Source organism: Haplochromis burtoni, unplaced genomic scaffold, assembly GCF_018398535.1.
Source record: "Haplochromis burtoni strain Fernald_Lab_line unplaced genomic scaffold, NCSU_Asbu1 Contig_37, whole genome shotgun sequence".
Lineage (NCBI taxonomy): Eukaryota > Metazoa > Chordata > Actinopteri > Cichliformes > Cichlidae > Haplochromis > Haplochromis burtoni.
Window position 1 is genome coordinate 1542865 of NW_024582398.1, and position 25884 is coordinate 1568748.

General features: G+C 38.9%; 2 protein-coding genes across 6 annotated transcripts in view; both read right to left on the reverse strand.

The window, feature by feature from the left end:
- Positions 1-7417, reverse strand: part of LOC102306058 (SPARC (osteonectin), cwcv and kazal like domains proteoglycan 2) — a 44067-nt gene extending 36650 nt beyond the window's left edge. Inside the window, exon 1 of the mRNA XM_005919568.2 lies at positions 7108-7417. Coding sequence (XP_005919630.1) covers positions 7108-7284 — 177 coding nt within the window. The 5' untranslated portion in view covers positions 7285-7417. The remainder of the gene's footprint in view (positions 1-7107) is intronic.
- Positions 7418-9795: 2378 nt separating this feature from the next.
- Positions 9796-25643, reverse strand: ascc1 (activating signal cointegrator 1 complex subunit 1). 5 transcript variants are annotated; one of them, XM_014332790.2, is made up of 10 exons: positions 25178-25643; positions 24956-25058; positions 24725-24822; positions 24451-24629; positions 24204-24337; positions 22347-22466; positions 22112-22236; positions 21419-21492; positions 19047-19191; positions 10608-10716 (listed from the first exon to the last, which is right to left on the reverse strand). In XM_014332790.2, exons 1-9 carry the CDS (start codon positions 25290-25292, stop codon positions 19075-19077), a joined length of 1065 nt encoding a protein of 354 aa, XP_014188276.1. In that variant the 5' UTR covers positions 25293-25643; the 3' UTR covers positions 10608-10716; positions 19047-19074. The 5 variants fall into 5 exon arrangements, 4 of the variants coding, with proteins under 4 accessions (XP_042075670.1, XP_014188276.1, XP_005919626.1 ...); XM_005919564.2 differs by lacking the exon at positions 10608-10716 and adding an exon at positions 15972-17117; XM_042219737.1 differs by lacking the exon at positions 10608-10716 and adding an exon at positions 15972-18185.
- Positions 25644-25884: the final 241 nt, after the last annotated feature.

The window sequence follows — 25884 nt, forward strand, 5'->3', positions numbered from 1 at the left end:
GGTTGGCATATTTTCTATTTCAATTATTGGATGCTTTTGTGTTTTTGTGTGAGATAGAGGCCACACCTATGTGGGAGTGGAGATTTCACTCTAGTCCAGCTGCCAGCTATTTGGAGTTAGTTTATTAGTGATGATTTCAGCTCTTCTCTATAAAGGGTAGAGAAAACAGGAAGGAACGGTGTGTGTTGTAAGTAACACATTACCTTTTAGAAGCAGGATCCTCTTGGTCCCCACTCTCCGACATGGCAACATGACATCAACTCACCTGCTCCTTATCTGGTGATCAGTCGGCTCCCTTCAAATACTGAGGACATCCCATCAGTCGGTGCTTGAGCATTAAACGAATCACAGTCTGTGTGTACGCACCTCTCACCATTCTCTCCTCTGTCCAGGAGCCTGCACTGTTTTCCTTGAGGAGGATTTGTGCATTTGAGTTGGAAAGAGAGAAGTCTATTTTGCTATCGAGTCTAAAGATGAAGTGGAATCTATCGGACAGTCGGCTAGGATACTGTACATAGAGACCCTGGATGTTTTCCCTTTTTTAAAATACAATGTAAATAGTTTTTTTTCACATTACTGTCAATAAATTGACCAATCTGCATTCTGGGTCTTTGATTGAGTCCTGCCTGCTCTCAGAGTATGACAGCAGCTGCCTGATACAGAATGATTTTCACCTATGGACGACAATAAAGTTATCTTATTTTAAAAGGCTACAACTGTACAAAATCATCAACTGATTCAGACTAGATTAAACAAAGTTGGGGGGGAAACACCATAAGAGTGGGTCATAAGCTAATTGTTCCTGATCAACCCTTTGAATCTTAATCACATGGAGTAAGGTAGTTAACCCAAGAAGCTATGCAACAGCTATTTAATTTATTGCAGGAGACTGCCTGAATATGGAATAAAACAAGTATTCGTTTATGCAGTGCAAAAAGTAAGGCTCAGCCACAACCCCAGGAGATTTACTGATCTTATTGCTAACCAGCTGATGGCTCATATCATACCCTTTTAGGCATCCTGTTTGTAAATCTCATATGTGGCAAGCTATTCAAGATGCTTTGCCTGGTCTACATTTGCTGCCCACCTGCAAACCGCTTTGCAACCCTCCGACTGCAAAACATTTGCCACCATTGCTCCAAAAGGGAAGACGGCATGTATAATGTGCTGATTATGTTTTTCAGTTTGATTAGTTGATTGATTAATTGTTTGGTTTATTAAGTCTCATAAAGGCACTTTTGAAGTCTAATCAAATGTCAAATGAACAGCTTGAATCAAACTAATTGTGTGGATTAAAACTTGAGCTTGAAATTTGTAACTAACAAACACACTGCCAGGTGTGTCAGACGAATCATCACTTGAGCTCATTGCATGTCTACATCTAAACACACTGCATTTATAAATAATAAACAGATTTTTAATAATAAAAGAAATTATTTTTGCTGCCCTGAAGCTCGAGCTGGTTCGGTTTATAAAACACTGTTGTTCTCCCTTTCTACAGGCATTCCTTAATGAATATTGAAAATGTAGATTTAAGCACGCTGAGAGGCTTGGGTAAAATTGGAGTAGCACTTGCAGTTATCTAATTATTGCTCTTATCACTGTAGTAAATCAAATGAATTCCTAGCCAACAATAAGGCTAATGATCCCTCATATTTTTCTTCACTGTGACCACCTTAATAACCAAAAGAACCGAAGAGCCGTTTACCTAAAAAAATATGTGGCAATTTAGCCTCATTAAAAACAAAGCTGGCAGTAGAGCAGGTGCAAACTTTAAACAGCCCTCTGTGGTTGGCTGAAAGGCTGCATGGCTACTTAATGAGGTCCCTCTCTGCACTGCTCAGAGAGATGTAAGGAATCTGGCTGGGAATGAACAGCGCAGTATTGTTCACGCGAGTGATGGCCTGAGCTCCCACTGAGCGGATTCATCCGAATGCACCAGAATGCAAAGTGAAACTTGTGTTGCGATGAAGAAATACGACAAGTGCTCAAAGACTTCTTTTTTTTTTAATCGAAGCTGTGGGCTAATTAAGCTGTGCACCGTCATTTGCAACCTGTTCTCCTGCTTTGTGTGGCTGAATTTGTGCGAATCTGAGGGCAGGGGAGATTTGATATCTTGACACCAGCAGGATGTCATGATTACAGCTTCGACATTGACGCCTGTCATAAAGGAGCTTGTATAACATCCTGTGTATACCTTCTACATCTGCTGCTCTTATTGTTCTTCCTTTCAACGTTTCCTCATTATATCCCCATGCTGGTCCAATTGAAACACCACCCACCACTTGGTTTATAAAGCCCACATGGTGACCCCCGTCCTCCCCACTCTGTTTCATTTTATTTCGATGCAGGAATGAATATTCCTGTTTGCTGTTTTCACACCTCCTGTTTGCCAAGACAGCTAGTAAACAAATACAGCCCCTTCACATTTCAGATGGTACGTCTTAGTGCCCGACAGAGCAGAGAATAGTCTCCTCTGAGTAGAACCAAGCCAACTTGGCTGCTTACAGTATCTCCTCCTGTGCTGTGGTTGAATTTACCTTCATTTTTTTTTTTTTTTTTTGGATGAGGTGCCTCTATACAAATGTATAAAGAGGGTTGAATGAGCAAGGGCTCAAGCCATCATGCGATTATGCACACCCCCATCTGCTAAGAGCTTAGCTAAGAAATAGCCATGGTCAGCAACAATAGGAGGGCCCTAAGTGTACCAAGAAAATATCCCCACATCATTACACTACCACCAGCAACCTGAACTGTGCCATCCAAATTAACTCATCAGACCAAGCAACCTTTTTCCAATTTTCTCCTATTGACCAATTCTGGTGAGCCCATGTGAACTGTACCCTTCCTCTCAGTTATAGGCAGTCTGGCTATTTTCTTCTAAGCTGTCGCCGCAACAAGAAAACTGCTGCTCATTGGATCTTTTTTTCCCCAGATCATTCTCTGTAATCCCCAGAGATTGTTGTGTGGGAAAATCCCAGCAGTGGAAATACTCAGACCAGCCTGTCAGCCACCAACAGCCATGCTACATTTAAAGCTGCTTAAATTACCTTTCTTACCCAGTTTGAACATTTTGGCCATGGTTATTTGCCTAAATGATTTGACTGTTGAGTTGTTGCCATGTGTTTGGATTACTAGATAACTTTATTAACGAGCAGTTGAACATATATACCTAATAAAGTGACCGGTGAATGTGTAAGTGAATGTTGATGAAGACTAGCTGCTTAAACAACTAAATGACTGAATTATTCAGGAATCATTAAGGAAGCATTCCACTAATTTTATTCTGTTTTCTATTTTTCGGTTTGCTCAACATTCTACTTGGATTGTTCCACTGAGGATTTGGCAAAAGGGATGTTTGTATATTTAAATAATAATGACAATGAAGTAAAGAAAAAAACAAAACAAAAATAGGATTGAGAATTTTTTATCATGGAGTCTTTAATTTAATTACACCCAAATAGTCAAATTAAAGCTTCTCAAATGAAAATAAAGTTTCTCACATCACTGCAACATTAACATCTTTTACTTTTGAGATTAAATTAAATGTTCTGCATGTTTATATTTTGAACTCAAGGAAAGGGGCTTGTGAAAAGTAAATGCAAACTTTCTTTCTACAGTGGACTTGCACTTCAGAGTGAGAAATAATAAAACAGCTGTCACTGCTGTGCTGAAAAAATGTTTCTACACTGAAAAATTCATCAGGAATACATAAAGAATCTGACCTTTAAGCAGAATCAACAATCACACCGATATCAATGAAATCTTATCATTGTCCTTCCCTAAATGTCATGAACCTTTTTCCCAATGGGCTTATGCTAGAGACAATAATAGACACTATATACTCCTTGTAGAGTATACTCTATACTGCTGGTTTTCAAACCTGTTTCTGGAATACCCTGTCCACAGCCAAAAAAAGGTTCATGCCCCATATCCCACAATTTGCACGACTCATTAACCATAAAAAGGATCCAAGTTAAACTGCAGTGAAATAAAGGTCAGCACAGTAGCATCTGCAAACTCCAAACTGTTTTTTTTTCCTTTGTAAATACTCTCCATTCAACCCAGTTTCAATCGATATTTTTCTCCTCGTGGTCCATTCCCCGCTAGTAGGGCCTGCTCTACGGTTTGAGAACCACTGGAGTGAGCCTTAGCTGTAAGGCATTCACCAATCTTTTGCTACACAATCTTTTACTGAACTAAACTCAAGCTAAACTCAAATGGATTGAAGAAGACTCTCATGTCAAATCTTTTCTGCACACTGTGGCTGGACGTGCTGCTAACTGCCCACAGAGAGGCCCCATATCGCTCTGTTCACCCTATCTGTCACTCAAACGCTGATCCAATCTAACAGGAGAGCCGAACTCCTCCAAACACCCGTGGAGATAATATTTAAATCTGCATGAAAGCACAAATTTGCGATTCAATTACAAATTCTCTCCAGTCGGACACATTCCTGCACGTCACCAGACATGGTCAGAGGTGCTGAAGCTTCTCTCTCTGGCAGACTCTGATAAGACTATGTGTCTGAGGTGATATTTCTCAGCAGTGAGATCAAACAGCTGTCCGGTTGTCAAGGTAGAGGCCTGGATCTAAGCGTTGCTAACCAACTCATCCTCAGAGATCTCGTGCATCCTGATTTATGCCATGTGTTCAGTCTTTTAGCAGTGACTATTGCAACCATGTGGCACACCCAGCATCATAGCCTCCTGACCCTTTATAAGCGAACTGTCTCCCCCAGTGCCCACGTATCCCTCTCTTGGCTGCAGATGTTTTAATATCAACCTTCCTATTTATATCACTGAGAGAGGATTTAATATTAGAAACACATCAGAGTGTAACACAAGACAATTCACAGCAACAACACAAAGTGCAGCGATTCAGACCATCCACAGCACTGAATCAATCAATCAACAGCTGTAAAACTGTCTTAACCTTTATAGAGACAGGATTTACTTATTTTTAGCTAGTGATCTGAGTGTTGTGCACATCCTCCCTTCGTTCAACATGTCTGCCCTGATTATATATGCTCTGACCAGTTATTATTGCCAGGGACTGAAATTGAAACCAGGTTCCAGTTGCCAAATTGTTCCACATAGTCCAAACCCTTGGAACTGTACGCCTCCAAGATCAATCAGTTCCAATAGAAATGCTGCCATGTTTTTCTAACACAACAGTATTGCAAAACAATTGCACTGAACTCAAAGAAGTTGAGCCTATGCATGCATTTGTGTCTTTTTTTCTATCATCACAGCTAATAAACCTAAAAGAGGCCTGTAATGGCCTGCTTTTTTCCCAGGCAACAGACAACTGATCAGGAATCAATAGGAGAATCAATAAAGCATCTGACCTATAAGCAGAATCAATATTGGCTTGAGTATCAGCATTTGTCCTCAATCACCACCAGTCACGGTGGGTGGGATTTGTAATTTGGTGATGAAAGAAAGAACTAATATTGTCAAATGGGTAATCAGTCAATGGGTAATCAATGCTGGTATGTACCAGTTGTGGATACTGGGATGGGATAAAGTTAGATAGAATCCAACGTTCTATTTCAGCTTCAAAAAGCAACACACAAAAATAAAAAATATACATTTGTGAAAGCACCATCATCACTGTCATCATTCCACCCAGTCCTCCTCAGTTAAAATGAGACCTTCATCATTACCCACCAACATTAAAACGACTTTCTCATCCTGAGCTTTCAAATATTTAATGGCACAAAAGACAGAAGAATTTGCCCACTATAAGGATCTGGATTGGTTCACACCTGTCTGCTTTGTGGTTTACAACAAGATAGCTGTTCTTATCATATCTCTTTGTATCAGTGTATTGTTGGCAGTGGTGGAAATAAATAAGCAGGAATCTGATTTACAGGAAGCTGCACTACTGTGATGAAGAGCCTGCATTTATCAGGTGCATCATTTGTTAATGTTAAAAGGTTTCACAGCAGGATTTCATGAAAATGTAGACCTATCCCGTCACAAAAAATATATGTGTCAAGATGTACTATTACTGGTGTGGTTGCTTGGACCATATACACAAAATGTATATGGTTGCTGTAACCTTACCCAGTTACCCTGCATCTAGGCCTATGTTCGTGATTAATATTTTAATCTACAAAATTCCAAAACAGTTCTCTGAAATTTGTGGAAATCTAAGGCACTATCTTCAAATAGTATTTATTTTGGTCCGTATAAAGCTTATTTGTTTAGCTGCAATCTGCAAATGGTGTTTTTGCGTTAAAAATGTTTTTTTTGTTTTTTTTACCAATCATGGAGTTCCAGCTTTATTAACAATGTGACTAAATTTTGGCCTTCAAAATTTAGATATTTTAAATTTCATCACTTATTTTCCAGCTTTAGGGAGTATTACTCTTGAGCATTGGCCATGCTTGTTTTTTTAATATTTGATATTTTCTATTTATGATCTATTGACAACACAGGAGATGGCTTGCTGTGCTTCTTTTCAGTCTGAAAGCCCAGGAAGACTCCTACCTGTGAGCCCTACATTTACAATATGGCAGATCAATGGGAATTCATGAATAGAGATACGGTTCAGAGTATCACAGTTACCCAGAAGGAGCTTGGAAATAGCTTTTGAGACCATATGTCGTAGATTTCCTTTGGGTTTTACCGTATTCACTTGCATTCACTTGCAAGACGGTCCATAGACGAAAAGTGTCAGTTTTAACCGCAGGTATACGCAATAAAATAGTTGGCATTCCCCCTTTATTAAAAAAGCAATAAATGTATAACATCGAATAAGATAAAAAAAAAATAAAAAAAGAAGAAGGTTGAAATGAATCTGAATGGTTTCATGATCGATGCACGCACACGGACACACGCGCATTCATTCGGACCTCAGTCTAAGCTTAAATTCTAGCATCATGTGTAAATACTTTCATTTTTCAAAGTATTTCTCATGCACAAACTGATAAAACTGGGTATACGTGCACTTCGGGTTGACAGTTAACTGTGCGCAAAAATCACCTGAGAAACCAGCCTGCGCTTTCTCCACAGGGAACACCTCTGAAAGCCCAGTATAGGAAGAGCTAAAGACACGACAACGCATGCTTGTGTTAATTACACCAAATACAACACTCACGTCTCTGAAGCGATTCCAGTGTTTGATCTTACGGCTGTACTGGGAGATGGTTGACAGCCATTGCTCATCTTCCATGAAATTCCCGGCTTTTCCTGCCTCTTTCCCACTTTTCACGTCCACCTGGAGCGAGACGCCCACCAGCAGACACAGGCAAGCAATGATTCTCACAGCCACCATGGTGCTCGGGCAGTGTGGTCTGGGATGTATCCTCTTGCTACTGCTACTGCTGCTGCTCCTGCCGCTGTCCTCCAGCCAATGAGCCACATACGAGACTGCTGCTGCTGCCTCAACAGACTGAATGGAAATGAGAGAGAGAGAGAGAGAGAGAGAGAGAGAGAGAGAGGGAGGGAGAAGGAGAGTTAAAGGGGAGATTAGATCCTGCGCTAATCATTTATTTGTGCTCACTTTGAATCATTATTTCAGCGTCTTCTTGTTGTTGTTTGATTTACTTTTTCAGCCCACACACAAACACACACACTCAGAAATCCTAACAGTCACACTGTAAATGAATCATACAAGTAGAATAAATGTTTTCTGGAAGAATGCCATTTAGCCTACGCCTACAGCTGGGTTCAGACAGTGAAAAGGAAATGAGAGGAAAATTGCTGCAATTTAGTTGATATCATAAGGAATTAGTGCCCACAACATGGTTCCTCGGACTACCAGTGGTCACTGAAGAGTCCCAAAAGGCCTCATATCAACCGAGGTTTCATTTATGTTAAAATTAGCACGGGGAGAGGATGCCAATGTCAGAATCATATATTATCTCACTCTAAAATGTGACATCAGATATAAATGGACTCAAAACAATGCTTATTGTATTATATTGGATGTGTCATTACAGAAAATTTCATGATTCGCAACTTGTTCCCTTTTCCCAAAACCTGAATGTGATGTTTTCAAGTTTATTAAATGTTGACTTGTGAAGGTGCTAGTAAGCAGTGCCGGGTATCCCTCTTTTCAGTTAACTGACAGAATGAAGACTGGTGCCATTGTTTTTATCTAACTCTCTGACAAGAACAAATGAAGGAAGCAATCATCACAGCGTAACACACAGTCAGTTAAACATCAGGGATCTCAGCCTGTCCACCTAGAAAGCTTAAACCTCTGTGAATCAATTTCATCTGCTTTGATGCAAATGAAAGTGACAAGAAGTGTAGTGAACAGGCCTTTGAGTGAAACAGTTTGTCTTGGCTACGCTTTGTTTAAAACTTGCCTCTAACTGGCTGCCCATTGCAGACAGAAGGTTAAAACAGCAAATGGGTGGTGCTTCTGTGCAGAGATGACCATATAAAATACAACCACAATCTCAGACTAAGATGACTCAGATACATGGACAATGAGCATAAACCAGTTTGCAGACGAGCCTGGGCCTTTGCTAGCTATGGCAGGTTGGTAATACAGTACACTGGAAATTTAACATTTCTTTGAACTGTGTTGAGTAAACTCTCAACCGTTATTGAGTAATGTAACAATTTGTTCTGCCAAAGTGATTTTATGAAGTTATGAGTTAGCGTACTTATATACTTATACCTTCAGCAACACATGGGAAACACTAGCTGCCTCATTATTGTGTTGTGCATATACAGATTTCCTAGTAGCTTAATCTATAATTATAAATCAACCTTTCTGATGTTGAAATGCTGAGACTTTCATTGGTTTGACTGCCTGCACCAAATGATGTTGTAAAGATGGACTGTGGAACGAAACAAGTTTAAATGTGTTGCGTTGCGGCTTTTATCCCCCATTCTTTATGACCTCTAGTTCTGCTGTAGCTGCACATCATCTTAAGTCTATCCACGTTATTCCTGCTGCTGCCTAAACTCTGCATGCCCTCTCCTCCTTCGCTCCCTCTGCTGTGCATCCCATCCCCATGAAGATAAACCTAATCCAGCCCTCTGCTCAGACTCATTTATGTTTAAGATTACCAATATTGTCCGTGGCTGAGTAGCCAGGGGGCAGGATCACATTTCTGGGATGCTGCTTAGCAGGCCAAACCAACTCTGACATTGCCATCAAAATAGTTGATGTGGCAGTCGCAGGCTTTCCTGACTGTGCAGAGCTCGCGAACTGCGATGCAAGGGCAACAGGAGAAATGTCCCACACTGCCAGCCTGCTGCGCACATCAGGAATACAAGGTGGTGGACATGATGTATTAATCAAGAGGTCGTCATTACTCACTTCTGGATGAATGTGCTGCAGATTAATGGTTACACAGCTGATCTGGGTCACCTAGAATTATTTAAAGACTCTATTCTGCTTTGCACCATTAGCTTTTAAAGATTTGTTTTTAATTTAAGAGGTTATTTGGAAGCATTTCTTTGGATCCTTGCAAAGGAAGTCTCCTATGGGAATCTTCAATGTGAATGAAAGGGGAAAAAACAAATAGAAAACATGCTGATGAGAGCTGTTCATTGGTTCAGATAACAGGCTTTAGGGAAAAGACTTCAAAGAGCCTTTTTTTATTTATTTTAATTGCAGACAGTTCTTAAGAGTGCTGCTTTTCTATATACGAGTAGCAACACAGGGTCCGAGTGTTTTTACTTCTCTGATAATCAAATACTTAGAAACATGTCTTACTCAGATGTGAAGAAACACCTCAGATTATCATGTTAGTTAACTCAAGGGGTCATGCTCTCACACCCTTCTGTGGCCAAGAAATATTTATTTCTATTGGATGTTTTATAGTAATTTTTGATGACAAGAGGCACTTTAAAATAAATATACCAACCAAGAAGACAATGCTGTATGTATATAAACCCTTTTATGTTATTCAGAGCCATCAACACATGGCCGAATCACATCTATTACAGCCTTTCACAGAACAGAGCTCACGGTAAAGTAGACTACAATGCTCTTTAATGTGCTTAACATGACAATATTCATGCTCATTTAACCAAAACTTGTATAATCACACATATCAAAAAGCACAATGTGAAGCCTCTTGCATCTTAAACATAAAAGCAGCTCCATGCAACTTGTTTAACATCTTCTTCTACACATCAAGAGTCACGCTGTGGAAGAGTGCCTTTAATTGTAAAGGGATTAGCTGATGGCATTGGTTCCTCCTGCTCCTCTCTAGGCAGATAAACCATATCAATCCTCCACCGAGTGTAATCAGTCTACACAAAAGGAGCAGAGGGACGGGAAGCTTCATTTGAATATCAGGCAAGACTCCATGCAGCAAAAAACGTGAAGGCTTCCTTATCTGTTAATATTTCCCATCCACAAATGTAAACAACGCGTCTCTTTTCTGTCTCACAAACAGCTTGTGAAGCTCAACAGGAGCTTTGGACCTTATCACAGATGTACATTGGTTATAAGTGATGTAACCGCTCCGTAAAGATCACTTCAGGAATTTCTGGTACACAACAATTCATTTCAGAAGGCAATGGTTGGATGGAAAAGACATTTGTTTATTCCTGACAAATCAAAGCAGAATATACAGCACGAGAAAACAACCAAAATCCCAATTTTCCAAATGAGTTCAACATAAGATTCAGGAAAGATGCTGTAACGTCGTGTCCGTGTCCAGCTGTCAGGAAAGAACTTCTTCATCAGCGAGCATTTCTTAACATTTCCAATCCTGCTGTGGTGTTCATCAAAGACCTGCAACACATAATCAGAGAGGAATTTTGTACTTTAAAGCACCACCAGGGCTGCAACTGACCGTTATGTTCATCTAAAAATTAGTCTGCTGATTTTCTTTCATTACTTGCTTATAAATTCTCAGATGTCTTGAGCCACCTTTTAAAGTCTTTTTATTTTCCTAAGAAAATGGGAGAAGCGACTTTTTAAAATGTGTCCAAGCGTACATACAATTTGAACAAGCTTGAAAGTCAGTATTTGGTATGATTGTTTGATTAAACTATTTTCTGCATTTATAAATCCATTCATCCGTACAGCCTGACAATGATAGAGCCTCCACTGTGTTTTAAGGATGGCTCTACACGCTCAGTGTTGTACTTCCATGTATGGCGATGACGATTTGAAGCAAAAATTTTAAATATGGATGTGTCACTTATGCCACTGGCAACACAATGGCTTCTTGACAGCCACTTTCACTGACATCATCTCCGATGAGATTTTGGCAAACAGGGTCAGATGCATCTGTCAGGTCCTGTGTCAGGTCTTTGCTGGATCTTTTCCAGTTTCTTTTCCAGTTTCTTAAGGACATGAGTTTTGGATACTGTTCATCTGCTCTAGATTGTTATATAGACCTACCACTTCTTTTCCACCCTCCACTTGTCCAGTTTCCTTAAATTGCTTAAGGACTCACTGCACATCATGCTGAGATACGGCAGGTTTTCAGTTAATAGCACTTTGGGAGTAACCTTGTTGGTGCAAAAACTGTCTGCCTGTCAAACTGTGTTACCTTTGGCATTTGTTGATTCAATTAAAGAAATTCTGTATTTTTATTGCCAAGTTGTCTGTTATGTGTGGACAATACAGGCTCATCCCTTGAATAAATTGCTCTTTTACCCTTGAATGATTCATAGGTGAGCATTAAGTTGCTTAAAAAGCAGCCGATGTCCAAAGAAAAACTTTGAAAGACCTTCCAAGATCCTGGAGAACCCTTGCTCACGACCACTTAAAAAAAAAAAATACAAGATCGTTCTCCTTGGAAGCAAAATATAAAGAAATGATGGGTGGTTCAAGACTTTTGCACACTACTGTACAGGTGACTTTCTAAGTCAGTTACTTCATGCCCATATGCAATTATGCAATACAAATGTACAGAAAATAAAAATAAAAAGGGACCCTAACAGCACAGTAAAGGGCATTAAGGCATGAAATATTGATAAAGTAACAAAGTACTTGTTTTCGTACAAAGGTCCCCTCTGTGGTTGTTTTTGTGTGTGTGTGTGAATTGTGTATGTCCAGTTGGAGGTACCCAACGACACGGTGAAGAAGAAAAAAAAAAGCAAATAGCCTGTAAACAGGATCATGGACAGGAAATCCCATCAAAAGAAGATATTTTGAGAAAATAAACCACACGGGGAGACATTTAATAAGTAATCCTTAGTGACTTACAGCTGTAAGTAGAGCTGCTATAAATGTGTATAGATTTAATTCAATAGGATTCAAACTGGGTCACTCAGCTATTAAAAGTGCAAAGTTAGTTGAGAGCAGTCTGACAGCAGTTTGCCTTTTCCTGGCAAGTACTGAAAGCTGCTGTTTTCCACTGCAGGCAGCTGCTGCAGAGGTGGAAGAGAGTGTAGCACCTTTTTCAATTAAACGTGCACAATAAACAGAAGATGGCAAATACTCTGAACTGTGACACGCTCGGTCTCAGTACAGGGTTTCATTTTTACTCAGTATTATTAAGCTTATACCGGCTATTATAAATGACAAATCCCCATCAGCTGCACTTTTATATACTAACAGTAAAAAAAACAATTGAGTATTAAGTGATGCACTAAGGAATTTCACATTGCGTGATAAACAGATGACACAACATTTATAACTTTTGTATAAGCATCCTTCGCATTTAGTGCTGAAATAAGAGTGTTGACCATCATCTGTGCTTGTGTTATTACATTATTTTGTTCTGTAAAGCAGCTCTAGTGATACAGTAACAGCAATCACCCACCTCTGCAGTGCTCTCCGGAACAGTTTAGCAACCTTGAGCATTTTTGATTTTATGAAACACCACCTTACAGTTTCCTTTGGCTCTTAGTGCTTTCATTGTTCCTTCCTGGCCTAATATGCAGATATATTCATTCAGAAATCATTCATAAAAATAGACCATGAAGCACTGGGCTGCACATCTTAAAAGAAGAAGAAGGTCACAAGTACTCCAGTCACCAGTCAACCCAGTATTAATACTTTACTGGACCCCCTTCTGCCTTAACAATTGCCTTAATTCTTTGTGGCTAGACTTCGAAAAGTTGCTAAAAACATTCCTCAGAGATTTTGATCAATGTTGACATAATAGCATCACATATTCAAAACTGCTCTATTAGATAGAGATCTGGTAACTGTAGAGGCCATTTGTACACAGATAAGTCACTGTTATGTTCAAGAAACATTGAGATCATTTTGAGCTTTGTGGAGTGGTGTGTTATCCTGCTGGAAGTAACATTCGGAAGACAAGATGGACACGGTAAGTAGACAAAAGGCACAACGTGTACCAAGAAAATATCTGGCACACAATTACACCACCACCTCCTCCCCAAACCTTTGATACAAGGTAGGATGGATTCATGCTTTTATGTTGTTTACCCCTAATTTTAACTCTACCATCCAAGCGTTGTAGCAGAAATCGAGACTCATCACACCAGTCAACATTTTTTCCAGTCTTCTGGTGAGCCTGTGTAAATTGTAGCCTCCGTTTCCTGTTTTTAAGTGACAGGAGTGACACCCAGTATGGTCTTCTGTTGGTGTAGCCCACCTGCTTCAAGGCTTGGGGTGTTGTGTATTCTGAGATATTCATCTTTATAGCTTGGTTGTAACAAGTGTTATTTGAGTTACTGTTGCCTTCCTATCGCTTGAAGCAGTAAGTTCATTCTCCTCTGACCTCTGGCATCAACAAGATATTTTTGAGAGCTGCTGCTTGCTAGATACTTTATCTTTTTTTCAAACTATCCTTTGTAAACACTAGTGAAGCTTGTGTAGAAAAATCCTAGCAGATCAGCAGTTTCTGAAAAATAACTTAAAATCACCCTTCTTCCCCATTCTGATGCTCAGTTTGAACTTCAGCAGGTCATCTCCACCGTGTCTGCTGATTGTGTATACACATCTGTCAAACATCTGGTAGATTTAGTCCTTTGCCAAAAGTTTTATCATTTATCATTTACTACACAAAAATGTCAAAACGTTCACTAGCTACTGCTTCTTAAATGTGAGGATTTAATGACTGTTCTCTTTCATATTACTGTAAATGGAACATATCTAGATTTTGAGAGGCAATTTGGGTCCTTATATGCAACATGTTCAACAATTCCTGACATTTCATAGCTTAAAGTATTTTTTTTTTTTAAGTAACAGAATGTAACTGGTGATGATAATCCCCATTTTAAAATCTTGTAGTGCTAAGTGTACATAAAGTAAACAGTAGCTCTGAATGACTTCTTACTGTTCAAACACTTTAGGCTTTTTGCCTTCCCTCCCTGTGTGAATGCCTCCAGCAGTAAACAGACGTGGACAGCTGCAGGCAGCCTCCAGACTCAGCACTCTGAATGATAAAGAGCTGGTGCAGGGATCACCTGCCTTTTTGCTAGAGACACATATTAGACATTTCAAATACTCTAGCCTTGGCTCTCCATCAAGGCCCCGTTTACGTCTATTAGTGACAGAGTGATCAGTGTGAAATTCAGTCGGTGGTGACACACGACTGGAGAGTCAAACATAAGAGAGTTTAAAAAAGGCACACCGTCATATTTCACCCATAATGATATCCAGTTTCGAAATTTCAGTTTTGTCTAGCAGGATTGTTTATAGAGCGCCTTTCTACTTCCCGTGGACACAAGTGAATAAGTTCATACAACTGGATTCAAGTGTGTTAGAGGAATACACGGCACAAAAAGGCCCAAACTACCTTTCGATATGTCATATTTGATTTAAAATATTATTTGTATCAGTCTGAGTGTACACTGAGCAAACCTTACTGTGACCTTAAAAAGTAATTAGGCACTTAATTGATTTGATGCATGTCATTAGTTACTCCAAGCATGCAAATCAAACATATCTACTGTATTAAAGGTCATGTCTGTCAGCCAAAATCTATTTTTTCCCCCAGCAGACGTTAACGCTTTCCATATGGAAAGAAAGCTTAATTTCTAATTACCCTATGAAAAATTCCAAAGTGTGGCTCTGAATATCAAAATCCGAAATGTACTAAAAAGAAAAGAACAAAAAAAAAAAAAAACTGACAGTGATCAAGTAAAACCCATTTAAAAACTGGCTTTTGCATTTAAAAAGGCTACTTTGAACATTGCCATGAAATTAACTATGCAAATCGGGTTGGGGGAGCGGGGGGTACAATACTTGGTCAAGATAACAAGACTTCAGTTACCAAATGTGATATGAATTTCTTATTACTGAACAGTTCAGTGCAAGTTCTAAAAGTGTTGCAGGCTCAACAAAATGATTACTTTTGCTTTCAATCCTTTTAAAAATCACAAAAACAAATTGGCTGGAAAATAAGGTTTTATCAGCTTGTTTTATACTGCGAAGGCGCATTTTCAGTGGGTGTCGTTTACCGCCCTTCTAAATGCTTATCAGTGCATGTAAACAAGCACATGCACACATGCCTGCATAAATAGCTAAAATGTGTAACGTTTTAATTAAAATCCCATCTCCTCTGTCCCTTTAGATCGTTAGAAATAGAGACGCAGATCCACAAAGGGAAAGAGGTCGCTGGTAACACCAACACACGCAGGGGTCTCATTTATCAGTCTTATTTAAATTGGCTCATGCTAGTTTTGAAATCTTAAGGGTCTAGTTGGATGTTCTCACTGCAGGGACTGCGGAGATGACTAATTAGGTAGAGGGATGTGGCAGAGACAGAAAAAACTATGTATGTCGGGCAGTGCGTAAGCAAGCTCACCCACACGGACATGCAAAGCCACATTTAAGTATGTTTACAGATAAGCCGTGACATTCTGACCACTCAGATGAAACGTAAAATTGCTTACGTTGTGACAACAGGGTGTCATGGTGTAGGAAATATGACATGTGGTTTCATAGCCAAAATAAAGTTTTTTCTGACTAGGACCTTATGGGGCATTACTAGGAATGTTAGCAGTACAATAAAGGCTGTTTTTGAAAAATGTGTAACTGTGTCCAGTCAAGAAACAATTGTTTCAGATATTTCTGTTTAATATGTTTGTCTGTGTGTGTAGACAACAGCTTTGCAAAAAATTGCAACAGATTTGCTTTATCCATTTTAATCTTCATATTATCAAAAATATGCAAACATTCAACATTTAATTAGAAACTCTTAGCAGACTGATTTTGTGTTATTGCCGTTTTATCGCCAACCTAATGTACCAAAGGTTCTTTGAAGAGAACAACTGACTGCGAGTGGTTGGAAATTTGGTCACCATCGCAGGCTGAGTAGTCATGATCATGCCACAATCTTCAACTACTGTTTTTCCTAGTTTGATTGGAGCATTAGGCCCTTGTCACACAGTCCTAGAGACCTATTGGCAAACATCTGGCAAGCACTGGTGGTTAGGGCAAAATGTATATTCTTTGGCTGGTGGCAAGTGCTTCCTGGAGGTTGTTGGCAGACACAAGGTGAAATTGGTCAGTTTTCACTGCTTGTAACCAGTTTTAACGAGCAACTGTCTCCAACCTTGACTTGGTCGATATACATTTTTCCCTAGAGAGTGACGGTTGCAGGGGATTTACTGACCGGTCTTCTAGGCCTTTTTGGGACTTTAACCTTACAGAAATCAAGTGATTTAAAGACAGACTGTAGTAATAATTTTTTCAGCAACTTTTTATATTATGTCCTTTCTATACAAATAACAGACATAAAGAACATTTGCTAAATGATCTATACAATGTAGCAATCTATCAATCTTTTTGTGAGCAAATTCTTACTTGGACACATTTATAGCTGAAAACAGACTGAAAATTTATTAAATATTAAACACGAAGCTTTTAACTTAATTAAAACTAAATTACAGTTTCAAAAACCATTTACTAAATGTTTGCTTCCAACTTATCAATGTTAAATCTGGCATCCTAAATGTTACCCATGTTTCCAAATTTCCTGACATTTCATAGATAATTAACCAATTTATCAAGACAATATGAATGTCTGATAGTGAGAAATTATTCCTTCATTGCAGCCATAATCCAATATGCTCCCGATCTATACAACTAAGAAGACATATGGCCATTTAAATAAACAGTCAGTCTGAATGCGTTATATTAAGTCTCAGGACAAATCGTATCTGTCTTCAGAGTCCGTGTCTACGGATGACGTATGTTTCCTCATGTGTTCTCAGTACAATCATTAATGCGGACATCTGTGCAAAACATCCTCAATCATGTCCCTGCCAAAAGAAAAACAGAGGCATAGTCTCAATGAATTCAATCAAATTTCAATGTGATGCTTTCTTTTTGTGCTTAGGAGCAATAGTATTGGCAAGTGTCAGAATTCTGTTATTAGCTGGAGTGCTTTTATGTTGGATGCAATCCTGACCCACTAAAAAGCATGCTGTCAAGAGCTCTGGGCATGATTAATTAGGTCCCAGGTCCTAGGTCGGAAAAGATTCCACTCCAAGACAATGAAATAGTTAGGGTATGGGCAGCTCAGCTGGCTAGTCTATATCCAATAACAAAATCTGCATGGGAATCTGTGCAAGCAGCTTCAAGAAAAAAGAGAAGAAAAGAAAATCATGCCACTGCTGGGATGGGAGGGTGGATAGGACAGGGTTGCAAAGCTGACAAACAAAAAGACCCCTTTGTTTTTATCAGTGTAACTTTTGGCTGCCTGGCAATCACCCTCCTGCATTCCAAACAGAGAGCATTGCCAGCTGAGGGGAAAGCGAAAATAAAAAAAAGCTGTGACGGCAAAAGCAAGTGTCTGTATTCACTGACACTGTTGACAGTCGGGAGTGAAGACAAGGTTCATGTGGGAAAGGCAAAGATTTAAAGAAAAATGATGGAAAAAAAAAAGCTGGAGGAGAAAAAAAGGTCTGAAAGATCATATCGGTGATGCATTCATACTTTCATGAGGCAGTGCGTTGAAAGGATGAAAGGAAAGGTGTAAATCATGGCTATGACCTAGAGTACTGCAAGCAAGAGATTAGAGCAGCATGAAATTCAACCAGTGTTTGGACAGCTATAGAAGCCAGTTTGGCAGAAGATCTGCATTTGAATCTATTGGGATGCTGTGTAAAGTGTAAACGTGAACAAGATGCAAAGATTGTAAATTGTTTAAGCCAAGTATTTAGATGAAATTGTTACTGTGCTGCTGGAAACATTCCTCAAAGATTATGGTCCACATTGACTTGACAGCATCAGGCAGGTGATACAGACTGCATATACTTGATGCCAATCTTCCTTTCCATCACATCCCAGAGGTCCTCTATTGGACTGAGATCTGGTGACTGTGGTCACTGTGTGAAAACAGTGAACTCACTGTCATGTTTAAGAAACCACTAAGATGTTTTGAGCTTTGTGGCATGGCACAATTTGGTATTTATATTTCTGTGTAAAATCAACACCATAGGTATTTTGTAACAACAAACCCTTCTCTAACCCTACGCTGTAACCTGATATGCACCTCCCTAGGGATATAACTACACATCCCCATCGACAAAGCCAATACAGATAGAAATGTTGGCAACAGCACTGGCCACTTCCATAGGGTACGTCACTGGCTCTATGTAGATTCACTACAGCAGTATAAACTATGCACTATCCTGCTGACAGCAGCCAGCTACTGTTGTAGCTACTTTGGCCATTACAGAAATAGCTGAAGTAACTGCAAATTGCCTATTAATTTTCATAAACTATTCATTTTTACAATGATCAGGATTATAAGAGTGTCTTCTTCCTGTAACTTTCTGTTTCATTTGATATAAATATAAAAGTTATTAAAATTGTATACATTTTATGAGCTTTTATGAGTCCTTAGGAATACATGAAAGAGCAAATGTTTTAATGTATAATCTTATCTTCAAATACTTGTCAGATAAATATACCAGGCCAAAAAAATGTGGAATAAAACTAAAAACTAAATAAAAACAAGTATCTGAAAATTCCATTTAACTAGATTTCTATGTTTCATTTGGGCACTGTGGTTTACAAAGTACATCTAATATTTTTTATTCTTCTCTATTAAAGGGATAACCATGACCCAATCTCCACCTCTCTGTTAACAGCCAAATGACTCAATCTATGCTGCCACCTACTGGACAGAACTATCACGAATGCTGCAGTGCTCTCAAAGCTATAAACCTTATTAATTTTCCCACCTCAGTATATGCTCACTCTTGCATGAGCTCAAGACAAACTGATGCTCCCTGCAGAGCTGTAGTATCCAGTGCAGTCTGTTGAATATCTCTGGGACAGCTGGACAGTATTCAGCTCAAACTCTCCAAAACAATAAGCATCAAATTTCTGTAATGAAAACACATTAAATTCATAAACTTGTAACAATCAATCAATCCATCCATCCATCCATCCATCCATCCATCCATCCATCCATCCATACATATATACAGTCAAGACTATTTCAGACAACCGTGTGAAACAACAAAGCAGGACAACTTGTGTTGACATCAAACAGTCAGCACTGTGTTAGAAAGTTAAAAACTGCTTGTCAAATTCTATTGTGAAAACAAGGTAAGCTGTCGCAAACATGGTATTCTCATATTTAAAGGTGGCTGAGTGTTTGCCTGCTACCTTTGTGTCACTTCCAGAGAAAAAAAAACACAGCAGCAACAATGTTGTTATTCAAACAAAGACCTTCTCTGTAGAGGAGGGGAAGGTGAATGTCAGAGCTTTTCATCTCCAGTGTCGCATTTCAGTTGTCAAAACTCCACCAGGAAGATTTTTGCAACCTGACTCTGACAAGTGTTTTTTTTTTTTAAACAACACAAACAACCAAGAGTCTTTGAGCTGTACTGGTGCGTTATTTTTATTTATTTATTTATTTATTAACCAAAAATAACAACCGCTAATAAAGTACATTCTTAAGTAGTGTTCCCTAATATTTCTGCCAAAATAGCAGGTTTTCAGTAGTCAGTCAGCACAGACTGTATATAAATGATGGACACAGAAACACCCATTAATTTGTGGGCTCGCTTTGAAGCCTCAACTTTAGAATTTTGGCAAGTTGTTTTTTTGAAAAGTGTCACTTTCATGTAGTGTTCAGTGTCTGCTGCAGACACGTTTTTAGGCTTGTCGCGTCTTATTTTGTTCACTTTGTCCAGTTTTCTTAAGATTCTTTAAGGACACACTGCTTACCAGACAGAGATATGCTAGGTTTTTGGCTAGTACCTAACTGGGAATCACCTTGCTGGTACAAAATATTATTTTATGCCTGTCAAACTGTTATTTTTAGATTTTTCATAGACTGAATTAAAGAAATTGGAAAAAATCATGTGTTTTTACGAGAAGCAATTTCTAACAAAGTGCCTAAAGACACAATTGAATATTGGTTGTTATGTGTAGGCAGCACTTGTTCATTCCTTGAACCTCTTTTATGATTGAATCATAGGTCAGTGTTAAGTAGCTTAACAAAAATCCTATGTAGCCAATGTCCAAAAAAAAAACTTTGAAGGACAATCAGAAACCCTGAATAACTACTGCTCAAAACCCCTTTAAAAATTACAAGCTAGTCGAGGTTGGATTCACTTTTCAGACCTGAGGCTCACTCCTCTTTTAATATAAAAGGTCTACAGCTGTGACACAAAAAATAGGTGGGGGGAACCAATTTTGACATATCACACTAGGAGAAGCACATGAGGTAATTGTTATTACTGGTTCAGTTTCAGGGTGGCAAAACAAGAGTGCATCAGTGTTTCCCAACTGGACATGAAGTCATAACTAAACACGATTTGAGCCTGGACTGCTGTGAAGCAGGTCAGGTGGTTTAACGTTAAATTACATAGCTCGTATCACAACTAATGTGAGAACATAATCGATTTGTCCCAGGTGAAATGAAAACACCTTTTCCCTAAAGAAGATAAATGTAAATCAGAACCAAAAATCAATACAATACTCTCAATTTTCATGTTTTTCTCACTAAAAGAGCAAAGAAGCAATTAACTGACAAGATCACATGGGACGAGCTATGGACAAGTCAACCACAGCTGGAAAATCTATACACAATATACTTTAAACAAAAACAATGTTGCATCAATTGGATGGTGTAATATTGCTGCAAGCTCCTGAACATAGCAATTAAGATGCATTTGTATTTATTTATTTATGCATTTTAGAGTTTTTATACATTTTCCCAATTAGTATATACACAAAATTCTAACACTGTATTTTGTTTTTTCCCCAATTGAAACTATGCATATTGTGCCAATACAGTAAAATGTTTTTTTGAATGGACTGCCTTTTATATAGCACTTATCTAGGCTTTTTGACCACCCAAAACAATTTTTACTGTGGGAGGAAGCCAAAGACCCCAGAGAAAAGCACAAGGAGAACATGCATATGCCACAAGGAAGCCCCAGGAGTCAAGGAGACTCAAGCTAGCACCTGTCTTACTGTGGCGTTGGCACAACTAACCACTGCACCTCCATCCCGCCCAGTGCTGTTGCCTACCATATTGTTATTAACTGCAGTCAAGAAGTGAGTATGTGTCTCAATCCAGTAGTAAATTTCAGCTAACCTTTAGTATGTTTTTGGCATCAAAAGCCTCTCTTTCATTGACGGTTTGACGTCCTGCTGCGCCCGTATCTTCCACTGTAAAAACACGAGAGTGTAAAGAACAAGCTGATCAATAAAGCACAGAACACACAGATACAGATATGTTATCTCAGTGATAAACTAACATGTTTACTTGAACCTGTCAGTGGCTTTACAACAGTACGAGCAAAATCAAGGACATTTAGTTAGTAAAATTAGTTTGTGAAATAGGGACTAAGAAGATGAAAAAAAACCTGAATTTTAATAGGGCTTATCCACAAGGCGGTAAACATGGTCAGCAGTGGCACAGTCTCTGTGTTGTGTTCCTGGTAAGCCCAGTACAAATTTGAGAACTGCTCCTGGACTTGATCCATGTCCAAAATGAATGAAGCTTTTGTCAGAGTACTTGGAAAACATGCAGCTCAGTGCACGTAAACAGAACTGTGGCCAAACAGAGAACTGCCTCCCCAATTCCTCTCTGCACAATTTTGTTGTCACAATTAGTCAAGACTCTGCTTTGTCGTCACTGCAGCTACACTCCAAGCCAAAAGATAATGAGGGAAAATTGGCAAACATCCACTGGGCGGCAGCAATCAATACGATCCCAGCAGTTCAATAACTTCTCTACTATGCCTTCGTGCGAGTTAGGCTGGCATGTGTGTATTTATGTCTTTACCTGTGGAGTCTTTTCTGAACAGAGTGTTCATCACAGTACCATGTAGCTTTACTCTGTCCCACTCCCGGACCATCAGCCCTGCAGAGACAAAATGCTCTACCAGTCTGTCTGCAATCACCTGCAACCTATAATGTGATTCCATTAAAATAGAACAGAGATTAAAGAAATAAAGTTAAAACAGTAAAATGTTGGATATTTGTAATGTTGTTATTTAACTATTCACTGATGTACTAACCTGTCAGATCCATCTCGAACATTGACCTTAGCATACAAAACATCCACCACTGCTGGGTCATCATTCATGTACTCTATGCCTGTCACCTCCAGTGGGAGAGGTTTTCCTTCAGTGATGTCTCTAATGAAAAATCAGACAAAGAAAACCATTGTAGTGTAACACAAACTGTATTTTTTTAAATAAGTGAAACTGTCTGGGTATGTAAACAGCTAATCAAGGTAGTAAAGTACAGTGACACAGGTTCTCCTATTCAGAAATAAGGCTGGAGATACTTGGTCAGAAAGTTAACAACGATGCAACAATTCAGTCCACACACTGCATTCATAACTCACTGAATTTACATAAAGATTTCCTGTCAATACCTGAGGTCAGAGGAGAATGGCCAGATTGCTACAAGCTGACAGCAAGGAAACAGTAACTTAAATAACCACTAGTTACAACCAAGCAATGCCGAGAGCATGTCTGAATGCACAACCGCAGAAGAGCACACTGGGTGCCACTCGTGTCAGCTAAAAGCGAGAAATTGAGGCCACAATTCGCATGTGCTCAACAAAATGTTACAAATGTTGCCTGGTCTGAGGAGTCCAGCGACATTCAAATCAGAGTAAATAAAATGAAAGCATGGATCAATTTTGCTTTGTATACAGTGGCTGGTGATGGTGTAGTGGTTTGGCTACTGTTTTCTTGGCACGTTTTGGGTCCATTAGTACCAATCTGAGAATTGCTACTGACCATGTCCATTCCTTTATTAGACAGTGTACCCATCTTCTGCTGACTGTTTCCAGCAGGATAATGAATCATGTCACAAAGCTTGATCATCTCAAACTGGTTTCACAAAGTTGAGTTCACTGTATTCCACTGCCCTCCAAAGTCAATAGAACCCAATTCAATAAAACTCTTTTGCCTCGCCTCTGTCAGTGCGCCCCAGGCCGGCTGTGGCTACAATGTACCTTGCCATCACCAGTGTGTGAATGTGTGTGTGAATGGGTGGCTGACTGAATGTGTAAAGTGCTTTGGGGTCCTTAGGGACTAGTAAAGCGCTATACAAATACAGGCCATTTACCATTTCACCATTTTGGGTAGAATGATGGATTCTCATAAATGTGCCGCTGACAAATCTGCAGCAACTGGACCACAATGTCAGAGGAATGTTGTCAACACCTTGTTGAATCAACGTCATGAAGAAGGCCACTTTTTTGCTTTCAGAGGCCACTCTGAAAGCAAAAAAGGATGCTTGAAAGGTGTAACTAATAACTGATGTATAAGCATACACCAATGAACAAAAACATTTTTACCAACCCATAAGACTGACAGTTACAGATGATTTTTAAATGATTTTTCTCCTTTTTTAAAGAACCACATAAGTTTTGAAAATATGAACCAATATGAACAAATAGGTTCTCGAGCAGGATTCTGCTAGTCGATCCTAAGTGCACAGCAAAAGCTTTAAGGGAGGCAGCTTTTAGTTTTTTTGCAATGGAACAGCAGCTGGAAGTGTTGAAATCTTTAAACTTTACCCTGGATTTTCATTAGGAAGGTTAAACATTACTTTGTTTTGCAATTTTATTGTTTTGGCTCTTTAAATCTATGAACTAGTGTGACATTAGTTTATTAGGATTATTTTACTGATTGTTGTATAATTTATAATTTTGTGTTTCATTTTATAATGTTAGTATTTTTCAGTCAGTGATTGTTTTACATATACATTTTTTTTTTTACTGCTCTTATTTTATTTACTTATTTTTAGATCGCTTATGTTTAACATTTCATTCTGTTTCACAGTGCAATTTCTTTTGTAGTCATACACCAAAATCATTAAGTGCTTTGTATAATGCAATAACCTTGTTCGAGCCTTACCTGATGAAGTTTTGACACTCTTGGAGATGTTCACATGCTTTTCTCACTTCCATTTCATTTAACAGAGCCAAGGTGCCGATGGTCAAGTGGAGCTTTGCAGGGTTCTGAAATATGCTTTCCTCTACTCCATGATCCTACAGAACATGGAATTTGTTAATGATGTAAAATGCTCTCCTTAAACAATACATTGCCATAACTGCCCCTCACTGTCACCAATTATATTTTGGTTCCTTTTTACAGAAGATACCTGTGAACATTGCTTCAAAACCTCGTCTTTAAATCTCAGGAATCCCTCTTGAATTTTTGAGTCGTTTAAAGGGAATGACAAAAAGTGTGTGAAGGGCTGTTTCCTCCGGAAACTCTCAACAAGGACCTCGATCCGAGTGACAGCAGATGAAACTGCAGTTTTGGTGGAACCTGTAATGACTGTTACACAATGAGAGAGTGGAGGGAAATGAGTGAAGGGAAATATCTTTTGCTCTCTGTTCAGTTTTTAAGTGACATTTGCCCTTAGTCCCCACCAATCTGCCCTTCCACTCCTTGTTTTGGGATGTTAATAGACGTCTTTGTGTCAAACTCCAGACGTTTACGCGTTTCTCCTTTTTTCCCAATGATGTATCTACAGAACACAAAGAAAACAGAGAAACACAGACAGACGTTATGCTGCTTACAGAATCTTGTATTATTTTCAGAAAGTGAAAGGTTAAGGACAACCAAAGCAAGGGTCTACTGTTGATCTGTTGATGACACACTTGTAAAGAACACTTGGGACATCGATGGCACAGCGATATCCTTTATCACTCTGTTCAATTAAGTGGGCATCACAGGTTTCATCTTCTCCAAGCTCTTCATCATCTAGAAACACAGAAATATACTCACATTTTTAAAAAGAAACTGTGCTAAAATCTGAAAGCACTATCTGGAGCTTCTTACAAACATGTATTTTACCTGTTAGCGGATAGTTCTCGACTTACCTGGTGGTCCCATGTAAGAAAACTCTTCCTCTTCCTCATAATGCTCTTCCTTAATTATATTCCTGCGGTATATTCTTCCATTTATATTTATAAGAGGTGGACGTAAGACATCCATACTGGTAAACTAGCTAGTGTTAGCAAACCTGTGCAAATCTGACAACAGAAACGACGGTTCAGGCGATACTGAGGTAACTTTTGGTGACGTCAAAAACACTTAATAGATAATATACTAGCTTGTCAGCTAAGTGAAAATTGTATAAAATAACAAAGTCTGTCTTTCAAAACTTATTTAGCTAGCTAGTTGGAACTGTCCTGCTTAGTGACGTTTTAAATGTGTCGGAAAATGTGTTAACAGATCTACAAAAGTCATTGAACAACCTTTTAGCGACTGACGACTGAGACGAGCCATCCCTATGATTGTAAAATCTGCGATAGCTGCAACCCCCTGTCGCGACAAACGTAAAATGCGGTCTCTGTCGTAAACTACTGGTATACGTCTGAAAAACAACGAAAACTGGCTGGATTTTAAGTTGTTATATTTGCTGTGACATCGACGGTAAGTTGTACTTTTGAATAAAAATGGAGACTTATTGCCATATTATATTTGTTAATATTTCTGCTGGGTGGTTATCATCAACATTAGTATAAGCAGAATAGTTAGCTTTATTGCTAGCAATGTTGTATCATTAAAACTAGTGAAACAGTCC

Excerpts from the sequence above, each read along its gene's own strand:
- ascc1 (XM_042219736.1), bottom strand. The coding sequence starts at position 25,292 with ATGGATGTCTTACGTCCACCTCTTATAAATATAAATGGAAGAATATAC. Across the intron at positions 24,630-24,724 it reads AGGAGTGGAAGGGCAGATTG|TCATTACAGGTTCCACCAAA; the intron begins GTGGGGACTAAG and ends ATTGTGTAACAG. Across the intron at positions 22,237-22,346 it reads GTTCGAGATGGATCTGACAG|GTTGCAGGTGATTGCAGACA; the intron begins GTTAGTACATCA and ends ATCACATTATAG.